The sequence below is a fragment of the Chaetodon auriga genome, chromosome 10 (assembly GCF_051107435.1).
Source record: "Chaetodon auriga isolate fChaAug3 chromosome 10, fChaAug3.hap1, whole genome shotgun sequence".
Lineage (NCBI taxonomy): Eukaryota > Metazoa > Chordata > Actinopteri > Chaetodontiformes > Chaetodontidae > Chaetodon > Chaetodon auriga.
The window spans coordinates 11,836,650-11,852,003 of NC_135083.1; the positions used below are offsets into that span (position 1 = coordinate 11,836,650).

The 15,354-nt window shown below is 43.9% G+C and overlaps 1 protein-coding gene across 7 annotated transcripts in view; it reads left to right on the forward strand.

The window, feature by feature from the left end:
• LOC143327080 (ERC protein 2-like) overlaps positions 1 to 15,354 on the forward strand; it is a 144,420-nt gene that overhangs the window by 18,045 nt on the left and 111,021 nt on the right. For all 7 annotated transcript variants that reach the window (XR_013077723.1, XM_076741233.1, XM_076741234.1 and 4 more), the window contains 2 exons: positions 1,865 to 2,032; positions 14,906 to 15,073. Coding sequence is in view for 6 of the 7 variants with exons in the window: in XM_076741233.1 (XP_076597348.1) it covers positions 1,865 to 2,032; positions 14,906 to 15,073 (336 nt within the window). In the remaining variant the exon portion in view is untranslated. The remainder of the gene's footprint in view (positions 1 to 1,864; positions 2,033 to 14,905; positions 15,074 to 15,354) is intronic.

Sequence of the window (15,354 nt, forward strand, 5' to 3'; positions counted from 1 at the left end):
GTTTTTATGAATGGGGCCCTGACAGATGAATGTGAGCTTACAACGACAGAGGAAAGAGCTCTCTCCTCGCCCGTACTGCCCTGGGATGATATACATCATGGCGATGGCCCTGGCTCGCTCTCCCATGTCTCATCTTTCTGCATTACACAGAAAGACACTGCGTGCACGGATATGCACAGGCGCACAGATTCATTCTATATCCTTGAAGTGTTTTGGGTCCTGGTCTTTCAGCAGTGGCGGTGGCTGGTGTTGAGGTGAGACTGTGATAAGAGAAACCAGCGAGGACAGCGTCCCTGTCGTCTCCGGTTTCCCTTCTGGGCTTTGATTCGCTCCAGCGCCAGAAAGTGGCTTCTAAGAACATGAAAATTTGTTCAAGTATGATAAGTGGGTATTAGAGCAGGTGAACTTATTTATCCAGATTGCAGAGCTTCACCAAGTATAACATTACGAAGCCTCAGCTGTGTGGTTGAGGAGTGCGGAGGAGTGTAGAGGAGCACACAGCCAGCTGGGATACTGTCTTTAGTTTCCCAGCTGGCTGTGTGCCATAGTTTAGTGGCTTGCTGTCTTTCTTGTCTTTTTGTCTCTGTAGGAGCAGGCCTTGTCCCCATGTGTGTCTTCCATCAGAACAGCTCCCACCTTCCTCCTCCCCACCCAACAGCCCTGGATCACAGAACAAGCAGAAGTACCCCTCTCATTAGTCTGTCTCCTCTCCCATTATTCCTCCCGCTGTCCTTTGAATGCCTTGCTCCTTATTTTATCTATAATACTCTATCAGGTTCTACTTACATGACTTACTATTCTCTCCCCAGTCTCACCTCTCCGATCACAGCCTCCAGCCTCACCTTTTGGCCCCCCGTCTCCTATTTTTCGCTCTGCCTTCTCCCTGCTCTCTTAATTTCTGTGTGAGGGTTGCTTGGCCAAGCTCTTGTCCAGTCAGCAACCCCCCTGTTACGAGGTGAACCCTGCTCACACAATTAGAGAAATCTCTCCTTCGAATCAGCTTTGTGCATTTTTGGCACCAATAGACAGATGGCAATCTTCTGCACATAGCTAACCTCAGCACAGAAACCTCCCTCTGTTAGTGCATTTGATTTCCTTTGTGGCTTTCCGTCCTGTTCTGTACGGTCTTCCTTAAAACAATCTGTAATCTGTCAGCTATGTGAGTGTAATATTGCTTCCCATAACTCTGCCTGCATGTATTTGTCCCCCTCTGGCTGTTTGGCTTGGTGTGTCCATAAAGCAGACAGTAGACCTGGAACTCTTCTGACTGTGGACTCATAATGTAGGGCTGGGCGATAATTCAATATTGTGATGTATCATCTCTCCAGATAAATGGATCATGACACAACTGACATATTTAGATATTATAGTTTACAATTTCATGTCTAAATGACGGATAGAAAAAAAAAGTGTTCAGTTTTGCCAAAATGTGTCACAGGAGGAGAAACATTTCAGATTTTCTCTGAAAAAAGTTAATTATAATAAAACAATTTGACTCAGTTTTAGGTTACATTTTTGACCCATGACATATTTGTCATGTCATTTGTTTTGTTCGTTTTGCCCACTTCTATATTGAACAGCATGGGGAATGCGTGCTTTCAAAACACTTGAAAGTTCTGTTCATAGAGAACTAATTGTGGGAAAAAATGGTTTTATTCAGTTATATACCACAGCAACACACATACTGGTGTGTTTTTGCATGAGATGTGTATATGGTTTGTGTGGGTGTGTGCATGTGTGTGTTTGCTTGAGAAAAATGCAGTTCTCTTCTCACTTGGAGGGTTTTTTGTTTTCTACAGACTCACTCAGCGATGACTAAAACGTTTTCATAATGACTTTGCGCACGTGTTTCTGTGATTGTCAGATCGAGCAGCTGAAGCAGGAGCTGAACAGGAAGGAGTCAGAGATGCAGGCCCTGCAGACCAAGCTGGAAACACTGACCAATCAGAACTCAGACTGCAAGCAACACATCGAGGTGCTAAAGGAGTCGCTCAGCGCCAAGGAGCAGCGTGCCAATACGCTGCAGACAGAGGTCAGCACACACACACACACACACACACACACAAAAAAAATCCCCCACAGATATATGAACACACACTGAGCTTCCTGGACGTGGGGAGATACACACAGCCTCTGATTGACTAGGCTGCCTGAAAATGAAGCCTGTTGATCGCCACTACAGTAACAATAGGAAGGGCTAAGATATGTTAAGGCTGTTTTAGCTCTGTTTTAGTTTGTATTTGTCCTGTTAAACCCATCCTTTTTGACTTTTAGTCCTTAGCTTTGGAGTTTTTGTACTCCAGGGAAAATTAGCTTTTTGGCTAGCATTGGCACGTTGACGGTGATGATCATGAGTGTGCACTGATCTTGAAAAAAACAGCCTTTGAGATGACAGGCCATCACAAACACACATGTTCTAGGAGCTCAAATGCAATGCATCTCTTCTCAGATACAAAACGCCTTGCTTTCCTTCTCTAATGGACTTTGAGGTGGGTGGAAAAAATGTCTCTGCGTGTGGCTCCTTTAGTCCACCAGTGGGCTTGTGTGTGTGGGCGGGTCAGTCAGTCAGAAGGCTGGAGAGAAAGCTGGCAGCTTTCTCTTCTTCATCTTTGAAGTTTCTAAACTCTGTGGTTCTAATGATTTTATCACTGCTGTTAGGGATGGAGGCGGGTTGTATGCGGAGAGATGGAGGTGTGCATGTGTGTGGGGTGGGTTGGGGGCGGAGAGCGTTTAGCATTTTTCTCCATCACTCTCTAGACTTGGAACTGATACTTTAGATCTCTTTGTGTTAGGCAGTTGAGAGCGGCCTGCTAACTATGTCCACTCATCATTACAGGAAGCAATTTGGGCCAAAATTAGGCCTAATTGTCCATACATGTGCAAGGAATTTTGGCCCTTGCAGTTAACTGAATACATCATACTTTGGTATTGGTCTTCAGTGGGTGGTTTTGTGTGTAGATGTTTTTGTTTGTGTCCCACTGAAATGGTATGTAAAGAAATGTGTGTCCTTTTGCCATAGGTCAGGGTTATCGCCATTGATAGCGAGCTAAAGCTAACAACATTTATGTGCAGCTATGGTCAGATACACTGTAACATGGATGGCTAAGGTTTGTTGTTATACAGCCAATATCAGTCAAAGTAAGGTATCCAAAACCTGGGAGGCATGGGGGTACAGTACATTATTTGGAATATGTTTGTGTGTGTGTGTGTGTGTGTGTGTGTGTGTGTGGGTGCAAGGCAGGATCAGTAAAGGTTACTGAAGCAATCATAAATATACTGTTCAGGTCAGGATGTCAGTTTCAGTGCTAAAGGGTTACATATACAGCCGTGTATGCATAACACTTAAATATTATACCATTGAAAGATATCATTCTTGTTAGTGCAGACTATAATTGTAGTTGCTTAAGCCAGTAAATGTCTCCAAAAGTTGAAATGAGTGAGCAGGTGGTGTGTGTATCTGTCCGTTAATATAACGCACATGTATGTGTGTTTATGCGTTAATGTGCGGCTGCATGACAAGGGAATGATTTATAATTGACCAGCGTGCTCCTGACACCGGGCACATCACTGAGCTCTGTTGCCTGTCTTCTTCTACATTTCTCATAGGCTACTGCAGCAGGGCTGTAATCAGATCCGACAGTCTTGATCACCACACACACATAAACACACACACACACACACACACACACGCTGTCAGTGCTGATTGCTGGACTCTCATCTCCGGTCTCGAGTAGTTTTTTCCTGCTATTGAAGTGGCATTTTCCCCCGCTTAGGAGAGGCTAGGGTTTCCTGGACTAAGTGGGCAAACCAGAGGATGAGTACAGATATTGAGTTTATTTGAAGGCGGCCATGGCCCTGCATTCCTTTACTGTCTGTCAGTCATTCAGCTAGAAGGCACAGCCATTCTCACAGGATCTCCCTTCTCACCTCATTCCTTCCATCCGCTCATATTATTCCTTCACATCCCTTCAGCGGTTTGTTTCTACATCTCGTTTAAAATTCCTCAAGGGCCCCATATTTCCTACCGCTGGGACTACTGGCTCATCATACCCCTCCCCATATATATGTGTATGCGTGCCAGGTGGGTCTCATCATAAATGACAGTGATTGGTACAGTAGTCCACTCCCCCAGAGCCAGACTGGTGTCCGCCAGGGCTGAGGAGCACCTTCATCTCACAGACACTTCTCTCTAAAAGCTTTCACATCAGGATGGGACTAAGAGGGGACCAGTCACCGAACAGAGCAGGCACTGTGAGTGCAGGAATGAGAAAATGGAAGTGTATTTATTTGTCAGTCAAAGTTAAGGACAGCTTCTAAATGGGTGCGATTTAATTTGATAACTGGAAAATGTGGAAAATAACGAGTGTGCTCTTGTGTGTGAGTCTGCTGTCCACGTCTGTGGAAAGTTAGCCCTTTAATACAGTATGTGTATGTGTCTTTCTTGCCCTGATCAGGACAATGCAGGGCTGTAACTATACTCCAGCAGATCAGGTAACCTATAAGAGACCTTCCTGCATATTTAATCAGCCAGCGACAAAGGAACAGGCCACAACCCCAGTGGAAGAGGGGGCTTGCATGTGCTTTGACTTTGTTTGGTTTTCTTCGAGAACATAGTTTTTAATATTACCACTGCACTAAGAGAGGCGTGTGGGCCTGTTTATTTAATTCAGCTGTTCCGAGTCACACTTGGTCCATGTGATGGCACACTGAGGTGCACATCCAGACAGATTTATTTGCAATACATTGGCATTTTTTTTTGTGCTGGAATGTTAATCTCTGATCTGATTTGAGATTCCAGGACAAAGTGACGTTCCTTCAGATTCAGAGTTTATTAACTCAAGACCATGGTCGCCTAGAATAGGGTGCAAACAAAAAATACAAAACGATAGCGCTAGATGGAACATTTTTCAAGAGCACACCCAATTCACGATTAACATTTGGCTTATACATCTGCGATGACAAAATTAAACATGGATGGCTGGCTTCATTGAACCCAAGCAGCTCTTCAAGGTGTTTTTGCTCCTGTCACATTTTTACTCACTGTGGGCTCATTTTTCAGTACAACATACAAGTCCTACACCTCTATGACAACAGCACAATTATGACTAGCAGTAGGAAGAAATGAATAGTACAATATTATAAAGCCATAAACCATAAAAAACAAACAAAAATGTTTTTAAATATTTATTTTACCAAATGTTATACATAGTGAAATATTAACATTTTTACAGCCTGTGCAAATGGTCTCTCCTCTTCCTCCTCTTCCTGCAGTTCAGTCATTTCATGACTGTTGGTCTCAGCTCAGTCATGTTTTTTACAGGACCTGGTTATTGCAAACAGTTTGTTTTCGGCAAACTTTTAAATGAAACATGAAAAATAAAGTGAGGAAATATTACAATTTTAAGGTTAGATTAGCTTTTTTCCCCGATGGAATGGTTCAAAACACATGATGCATTCAAGGACTGTTGGAAATGTGAAAATCTAACAATAATTTCTGTTTTTACAGTTTCTAGATATGATAAATGGAAGAAAACGTGCCTTTCAAACCCACCAGTGGCTTGTGGGGATCAGAGGGTGATTTGCAAGAAATAAGCTGTGTTGTGGTTCACTGGTGAAAAAGGTATTACAGAGAGTCATGTGTCTTAGCACCAGTAATATCTTGGCTTTCTCGGCGTGAACTGTTTTTACTGCCTCTGCTGTCTTCTTTAGTGGTAACTCTAATTCCTTAAGAGTCACATAATCTCGGTTATAACCTTCAATTTCTTTTAATGCAACAAATCATGTTGCATGTAATTTCTTTGGCAGACATTGGTTAAGGTTTTCATTTTGAGAAGGTTGATATGCTTTGATTTACACACTCAGGTGGGAATTTGCAGGTGGCCACTTACCCACACAGGGGAAGTCCGGACCTGAAGTAGGTTCAAGGTGCTTCAGTCAAAGTCTGGATCAGGTACATAAATAACACAGTAATATAACATTTGATAGTTTGTTCCTCACCAAATGCCAGCAGAAGTGTTAGGAGCAGCTCACCTTTAATGCACGTTTGGCGATGTGGCAACATGTCTGTGTTTACAGACAGCAGTCTGTGGTATTTCATTTTAACTTTCTCAGACGTGACCTCAAATATCCTGTGTTCTCTTTCATCACCAGCGTTTGCAGTGTGTCTGCTCGAAGGCCTCGGCAGAGTTTTTATTTTGAGGCGGAGGTGTAATGACTTGAAGAAGACATAAATGACTCGAAAATGACTTGCTAACATCAACCATAGCAACGGTGACGTATAAGGAAAATAAAAAAGAAAGACTCTGGAGCGGGACAGGGAAAAGAATCACGATGAGATGGAGCGACAGGAGGAAGTGAGAAGTGAGAGAATAGAGTTGCTTGATGGATGTAGAAGGCTGTGGGCTTTTGTCAGTGAGTGATGCAATGGTACGGTGTGCTGTGGTCCCTGCTGGACTGTTTTTGTTGATCTTTCCTTGTTCTCTTCGCTGATTGATGGTTCATCTAGGTAGTGAGGCGGAGAAAAGATGTGGTCTCAACCTGGTTACACTCCGCCCTGCGCTCTCCCCCTGCTGTGTTCTCACTCTCTGGCTTTCTTTCTGCCTCATTCCCTTTTGCTCCCTCTGTCCATATTTTCTCTTCCCTCACACTATCTGCCCCCATCTGTCTTCTATCCCCCTGTATTTTCTGGCCGGATTCTCCTCCTCCTCTGTCCATTCTTATCCCTCATTTGTAAGAACCACTGCAAGAAAGAGTGGATGACAGTTTTAACGTAGGTGAGGACTTGATAAATGCACTAAAGACAACAATGAGGTGGTTGAGCTAGTGGAAAACAGCCTGCTTTAGGCTGACTGCTAATTATCAACTTCACATCTAAACCCCGAGGCTGTTGTGATGACTGACCATTGCAGACCAGCTCTGATATGACCTCATGTGAACTTGACTGACCACGGTCACCAGTCTCAGACCCAGCAGCGTGCTCCTGGGTTCCTCGGGTGGTGCGGTTTGGGATGCAGTGGGAGTAGCAAAGCGTCAGGGCCCCCCAGAACAAACATGGCACGGTCCAAAATAAAGCCCTCGCGAGCTCTTCAGAGGCCATGTGGAAAAGCCATAAAGTGGAGTTATAGGGGTCACAATGGGGATGAGATATTTAATGGTTTACACAGGGAACGAGGTAAATACGCGCACGACCAAAGGAGCTGACAAACACAAGCGCGTGCGCATGGCTGCCTGTGCATGCGCACATCAAAACGCACACATTAGCGTTGTCATGCAAATCTGCATCACGCATACTTCAGCGCAAATGACGCGTTAAGTTAGAGGACATCTGAGGTGAATTTCATTTTTGTCATGATTTATCCCACATGAATGTCTTTTGGAAGTGTGTGTGTGTGTGTGTGTGTGTGCTCTCTCTACATTTTTTCACATTTTCTATTTTTGCACAGTTTGAAACTAAACAAAAACACACATAAACACAGACAGTAATGAGGGCTTTGCTTGGTCTGCTGTCAGTCAGTGGCTGGTTAACCAGTAGGCAGTGAGGTGCTGATAGAGACCGCCAGAGACAATACTCTCCTTTCTTTTTGTTCTGACCTCCTCTCCCCTCAGGGTCACCCTGCTCTGTTCAGACCACTTAACCTCTAATTTCATACACACATATATAAACACACACACACACACACATACAAAGATACCCTCACACAAACACACAGTGCCACAAGACACAGTTGAAACAGTTGAAGAGTTTTTACTCCTACAGAAAGTTCAATCTTTGTTAATAGTAGGTCTCAACAGAATGATTGAATCAGACAGTGTGGACTGTATTGAGGAGAGTCTCCTCTCCTCCTTTTTGGGAACAATGATGTGTTTTTCTTTTTTTGGGCTCCAGTCCAGCACATTTTGTTTGAAATGAAACCATGTCTATGAGGTTAAAGTACTGCCTTTCAGCTTTAAGGGTGTTTGAGAGTGTTAACATCCATATCAGGTGAACAGCTCTTTTCACCCTTGGGGATATTTAGAAAAAGGGCTACAATTTCTACACAGTTCAGTGGATGTTCATCTCTTCGTGAAAACTATTGACAGTGCTTTGTATTTAGTGTTGTATGCGTGCAAAAAGGCTTCTCCTTCAGACAATTCCATAAACTGCTCAGATGCATTCTTAATTTAACCAATGCAGAATGATTGGTGTTATCAAATGAACATGCACGAGCAAACCTACTCTCCCTCCTGTGATGTCTGTGCAGTAACAGTGAGAAACAACATTCCCCATAAAAATTTGGGCAGAACAGAGCACATTGCGTGCTGCAGGCGGCAGTGACAGACCTCACATGTGACATAAGAACGTGACTTCTATCTTCTCATTCTCATTTATGCGGCAGCACAGCTCTCTGCCCTGCCGTCTTTGGGAACGTACCTAGACATGATGAAAATGTTTGTTGCACCCTAATCTTAAGTTATTTGATTGTGATGTGACTAAATTGAGCTCTGTAAAATACCCTTTTAACATGAAACAAGCACAAGTTCCCCAATTTTATAACTTTAGTCACCATTCATCTTATAGAGGAACAACTGAATGTTTGATCTATAATGATGATGCCAAATTAATTTCACAGCTATGCCTTGTACACTTGTTTATTTCTTCCCAAATTGCTGGACAAAAACAAAAAGATATAGTAATGTGAGGATGCATTTGATCGGACAGTGTAATGGAAAAATGACGGATAAATGTGAATTCTTTTTAAAACGTTACTTCCATACACTAGTGTTAGCTCGTGTACGAGGCAGCGGAGGCACCAATGAATTTAGCGCTGTCAGTCCTGCAAGATTCACCTTGGGAATAGAAGTTTGACACCAAAAAAAAAAAAAAAAAAAAATCCTAACACAAACCTTGCACAAACAAATTCAGGACTAGGGTTGCTTGTTAGTTCTCATTTGTTCAAAGTGTTTTTTTTTCTCTCTCTTTTTTTATGGTGACAACCCAGTGTTTGTCTGTTCTACAAGATCATGAGTTTGTGTTAGACAGAACAGCAGAATGACAGAAAAGGAACCGTTTTACTTGTTGATCAAACAGAAATCAAGCTGCTTTCAGGCATCGACTGCACACCGCACTCCTGCGATTGTTCTGCACATGTTTGCCAGAGTGACTGTTCATTGTGGTTTGACAGGAAATGGATTCCCTGGAAACAGGATGTAGCAACTGGCATGCGGTGCTGGAAATGATCAGGAAAAATAATCAAAGAAGGAGCAAGTGTTAATGAGGGGGAACGCCTGCAGCGTCTCCTCCTTTATACGTGCATGTGTGTGTTGTGTATGTGTGTGTGTGTGTCCATCTCCGTTGGAGGAGGTAATGATGATAGATGGAGGGCAAAGGAGGGATTGAAGCAGCTGTGCGCAGTGTGGGTTAGTGTGACGGTACTCAGAGTGAGTCCCTGACATTTTCTGTGTCATATATCCATCCTCTGGTACAAAACCAAAGGCATGGCACGATTAGCTTTTATGCTTTGGCAGAAAACATTCATTCATTCTGTTGACAAAGATCCTTTTGTTAGTGGATCCCAGGAGTTCTGTTTGAGTGCGTCTTTGAGTCCTTGTCTTTTCCCATGTTCCCTCTGTAGCCTGTGGGCAGACAGCTGTGTTGCCACAGTTTGATCCACAGATGTCGGAGTGTACAGCGAGACTATGCCCCACTCTCCACCTTGCAGCCCCTGCTGTGAGGCAGTTTACATCCGCTTATTATCCCGAGCGGGCCCTGAGGTGATCCCCCATTATACGATTCCTGATCAGAGCTCTGAGTGTTGCGTTATCCCTGCCTTTGATGACACATCATCAAATGACACCCAGCCTAAGAACCACGACAGGGAACGTCCCTCATTTCCGCACAGATCAGCCCCGGTGTCGTCATGTCTGGTGTGGCCAGCTCAGGCGGAGAGGAAAACTTCTGTGTGTGTATGCGCTTGCATATACAGTATGCGTGCGTGTGTGTGTGTGTGTGTGTGTGTGTGTGTGTGTGTGTGTGTGTGTGTGTGTGTGCAAGGTCTGGAGAAGCTCAGCCCTTGTTCACAATGTGCTGTGCGAAGTCCTTCATTCTTCTGTTTGACTTTGCAACTTCCTCCTGCACCTGCACCTGCACACACACACACACACACACGCACATACACACACATGCCAACATGCATGAATGTGCTCATATGAGAAAAATCCCACTTCGGTCTTCAGGCTGTCTCACCTCACAACCCTCAACAGTGACCTCCTGACATCTACTGGAAGTTTCTCTTGCCTCATCAGGAAACTATGGATCATTTAACGCCACTCCTTCTCACATCTGTGTGAGTAAGAGGTACCCACAGTCAGGTGCCTATACACCATCTGTGCACGGCAGCATACCGTATATACTGTAAACATAAGTATTTTATAAGATGGATTGACCATTTTTGTGGTCACCTTTCACCAATCTGTAATAATACAGACATTAGTCAGAGTGAAAGCAAAAGTAACAGCAGTTGGCTGTTTGAACCCAGCAGTCCACATTCGTTCTTTTCCTTCTTCATCATATGAGAGTGTTTTGGTTTCTCTTTCATGCATATGTTTGAATGAAAAGAGATATTTGAATGATTATAGCTGATATGGGAGAATCTCTGGTGGTCTCGCATCATCTTGAAATCGAATAGCCTTCCTTCTTTTAGTGATACAATCCAGACGTGACCACATTAATGGCTAGGCAAACATGAATTAGTCGAATATTATTTCATAAATTTTGATGATTCATTTCACAGCACAGGCCTTTAAATAAATTAAGTCTAATGGCTGCTCTCTGCTGTATTTATACAGGCTGGCTGGATGTCATACAGCCAGAGAAGTGAATAGCTCACACAGCTGTGTGTAGTGCACTGCAGCAGCCCAAAGCAGATCTGAGTTCAGACGTTACATACGCTGCACCAGACCCACTCCTGGGATTTAACAACTTTTATGGTGGTGTTGTCAGCTGAAGTGACATTCAAACTGATTCATCGAACAGAAACGTACAGAAGGGTCAGTGGGAGCTAGAGGGAGAGATAGGAGATCATATTAGGAACGTTTTTTTCTGCTCAACCCGTGACTCGCACCCAAGAGGGTGAGGGAGAGTGCAACTGTTAGTGTGCGAGTATCCAAGTATCGGTGCGTCCCCAGGCCTTTGCTGTGGTCTCCCCATCGTCTCTGGTTCTGCCGTTTTGACTGTGGTCTACTCATATAGTCCCTGTGTTGTTTATTGCGGCCCAGAGCCGACGCTGGGCCTGATACCTTTACAGATTTGCCTGCCAGAAAAACTTTTATGATGAAATGTGAGGCAGGAAAAAGGGAGGTGAGGACAAACAGAGAAGCTGTTTTCTTTAAGCCTCTGTTTTACTTTGCTAACCAGTGTCCAGAATCCACACTTGGCTGTCATTGCAAGCATGAGAGAGGAAGTCAAGGAGAATGAGTGTGTGTTTGTGTACGTGTCTGCAAGGTTGCATGTTTAATTGCTGCTGCATGCATGTGTGCATGTAGAAAACAGTTCACTACATGCGTGTGTGCATGCACACTTCAGAGCTGTTATTAGTTTGTGGGTGCATTCGTTTAAGAAATCCCAAAGAGTTAATAGTTTTGCAACCACAGAATCTTGAAAACATATCAAGATCATTTTTTTAAATGATATGGTGCTGAGTGAAGGGCTGGAAAGTTTAAGTGGAGTTTTGGGGGAATATGGGCTGATACAGTATAGATGTGTTTTTAATTCATCTTATCTGAGGAACGCTTGAATTCAATCTCTAATGTCCCCTTTGGATTTGGACTGAGCCAGACTGGACAGCAGTGAGCCACTCTGTTTCTTTCCCTCACCTTTCACTTTCTTTCTTCTTCATATACCAAACAAAAAAAAACTGCCTTTCCCAAAGGCAGTCTGGCTAGAGGACTTGAGGGATTTGTCGCACTGACACCATCACTTTGTCTCGCTTCAGGACCTGCACCTTTAAGCGGCAGTAGGAAAACTCCTGGTGAGTTTGGAGCATGGCTGGAGGGATGGAGTGTTGAAAGAGAGGTAGTAGTATCGGGGTGAGAGACGGAGGTGTTGTTGGAAGACGACATCGAGAGGAACGGGACTACAGGGAGAGGAAAATTGGAGAGGAAACTGAAGGAGAAGAGTGAGGTTAATCATCTTGACTTGGTAGCTGTCTGTCATCTCAGCGTGTGTGCCAGCTGATAAAGACATACAGTATTTCCTGTAACAGACCTGCTGATGGAGCAGCGGTTTTAGCCAGTGGAGGAGCAGCATGTCAGTGGTGTTAATATGCTCAAGTCCAATAATATGTTAAGAATTCCCATTATCTCTCCACCTCCTTTCACTCTTTCATTTCTCTGCCCTTGCTTTCACCCTTACTCCTCTCCATCCTTTCATCCCTCCCTCCTCATCTGTCCATCTCCCTGTCCTTGTTTTTCGTGTCCTGTGCCTGGCAGCGGTGAGTGCTTTAAGAGGGTATTAGCAGGGCGTCTGTACAGTACTATCACAGCTTAGTGGGCCAATGCAGGTGAGACAGCAGGGATTTCCTGTTAGGCCTCTCTGCTACATTCTTGCTAAATTGCTCCTTGCCAGGTGGGGTTGTAGAGGAGGGGGTCTCTCTTTCCCCCTTACTCTGTCTCATGCACACAGTGAGGAACATGCGCACACGCACACTCATGGGCATCAGCACAGGATGATGTGCATGCACTCAGGTACTGTACGTACAAAGGATTAGCGTTGCCACTAGTATGTGTGCTTGATTGTGTGTGTGTGTGTGTGTGTGTGTGTGTGTGTGTGTGTGTGTGTGTGTGTGTGTTCCTCAGTTTGCCAGTGTGGAGTGAGGAGGACAGAGCAGGGCTCAGTATTAGACTCTGGTTGTCTGCCAGAGGAGCAATATGAGATAAATACTTCACCATCTTACACCTGGGGGTCCTGGCCTGCTTCTAATGCTACTGCTTGAGAGGAGCCCTCTGTGTGTCTGCGACCTGCACTCTCATCTTACACATGCACATACACACACATCCAGGCAGGCAGGTACTGACTGTTGCTGTGCATCTCAATTGTGTTCTCACCATATCTGTTATGTTATTCTTCTGTATTATTGCCTCATTTTTGTTTTCCCTGACTGTGATTTGTCATTCGTTTCTGAAATAACCCAACAAGTGGTCAAGGAAGTATTCAGATAATACACAATGCAGTAGCTAGCAATACACAATGAACACGTCCTCTATTCCATCCATCAAAGTTTGTGTTACTTATTTCTTTTAAGTTAAAGTACATGTATGCATATACTTTATGTAGGGTATCACACGGTGCTGGAAGGTGTCATTTTGAAGAGAACAATGCAGGCTTGCTGTCCCCCCTGCCCGGAGTCTTGGTGCTAAGCTAGGCTAATTGCAGCTGCCTAACAAAATACAACTGTTGGAAAGAAAGGGAATAAGTCTATTCCCCAAAATGTTGAACTACTTGTTTCATCTGTAAGAAACATTTTAATGTCTCTGCTAATGTTAACTATACTATTTTATACACTGTTTGTTGTGCTTAATTTACAATATAACATCATATTTTACTCTCAATATGCTATAGAAGTAACTAGAACTAAATACAGTAAGAAGTTCTTTTCATCTACAGTGTAGTAGAGTAGAAATATGAAATAGCATGAAATGCAAATACTCAAGTAAAGTACATGTACCTTAGAATTGTACTTAAAGGTACAGGTCCTGAGTGAATGTTCGTAGTTACTTTCCATTGCTGCTCCCACCCTTTATGAATCTCCTTATGTGGCCTGTGAAATAGTTGAGAGATGAGCTGGAGAGCACAACAGAGCCTGTGCTTTAAGTGTTTTCACACCGTCCCCTCAGCGTCCAAGTATCGCTTGTTAAAACGACTGTTAACAAGCCCTCCCTTGCTGCTTCCCTTTATCTACACTATGTGTGTGTGTGTGTGTGTGTGTGTGTGTGTGTGTGTGTGTGTGTGTGTGTGTGTGTGTGTGTGGTGTGTCTTGAATTCATAGCACGCACGCACAACTTGAAATTAAGTTCAAATGGGTTCACTCATTGCACCATGGCAAAAAAAAAAAGTGCTGGAAATGTAATCAGGTGTTGAAGAGGAACAGAGGAGCGCATAGTCTGTCCATGACAGCCAGCTGAGAGCGTGTATGTGTGCACTGGTGTGTGTGTTACTGTAGGCGGTGCAGCACAACACTGATATATGTCCAATAAGAAGTACTGGAGTGAGCTCAGACATCACTCATCTCGTTGCTCACAGTCAGATACCGAGGGTTTTAATGTGTGAGTGTGAAGTGTGTGAGCGGTCTGATCTATGGCAGCGTTGGCCCAATCACGCAGCACTCTCAATAACAAATGATGGGACAGGCTCCAGGCTCCTTCTCTCTCACGTTCACTTTTACTGCATCAGTCCACGGTGGTTCATATTATGGACAGTAGGTCAAAGCTGAACTTTTACTGCTTCCAAATGTCAACAAGTAAATGTGTTGAGACATGTCAGTTCCAGTACTGAATGATAACATATGGGCCACCTGACTGAGCACTGGGGAAAAAAAAATGTGGTGTAAGCTTTCATGATCTTTTTTGTGTATTTCTATGTATTTTTACAAGTGTTTCTGTTTTTCCGTCTCTGCCTGGCTGTCAATCTGCTCTATTTCCATCTCAAACTGTCTATTAAAGTCTATTACAGTTTATGTCCAACCTATATGCTTGCCTGTCCATCTGCCTGTCAGGCTAATATTGAATTATATCACCTGCTCTGACTCTCCCTTGTGATCTCTGTCTGACTAGATGTCGGTCTAACTCCCTACTGGTGCCTGTCTCTTCGTGTTTCTGTCTGACTCCTGAACTTCCGAATGTGCGTTTAGCTTCTCGTCTTGGTCTTTTTTAGGTCGATGCTCTGCGTGTGCGACTGGAGGAGAAGGAGCAGTTTCTGACTAAGAAGACCAAGCAGCTGCAGGATCTGACGGATGAAAAGAGCACACTGACAGGAGAGATCAGAGACATGAAGGACATGCTGGACGTCAAGGAGAGGAAGGTTAATGTCCTGCAGAAGAAGGTGAGTGAGTCGAGCTAGTCACAGCATCACAGTACAGTACAGTACAGTTCAGTTAGTTTAACTTGTCAAATGTGACACGAATTAGCCCAGACCTTCTGGAGAGGCCATATCTTTCACCGGTTCACAAGCAGAACATTTTATTAGGCCTGCACTAATCCACATTGGATAAAATGACTGTATGTGAAAGGGGTTGCTTGTAGTGACAAAAGCACAGTCACCTGACCATACAGGCCCCCTCAGTTGTTTCGGTTTAATGTCCCACAAGTGTTTTAGTTCATTCT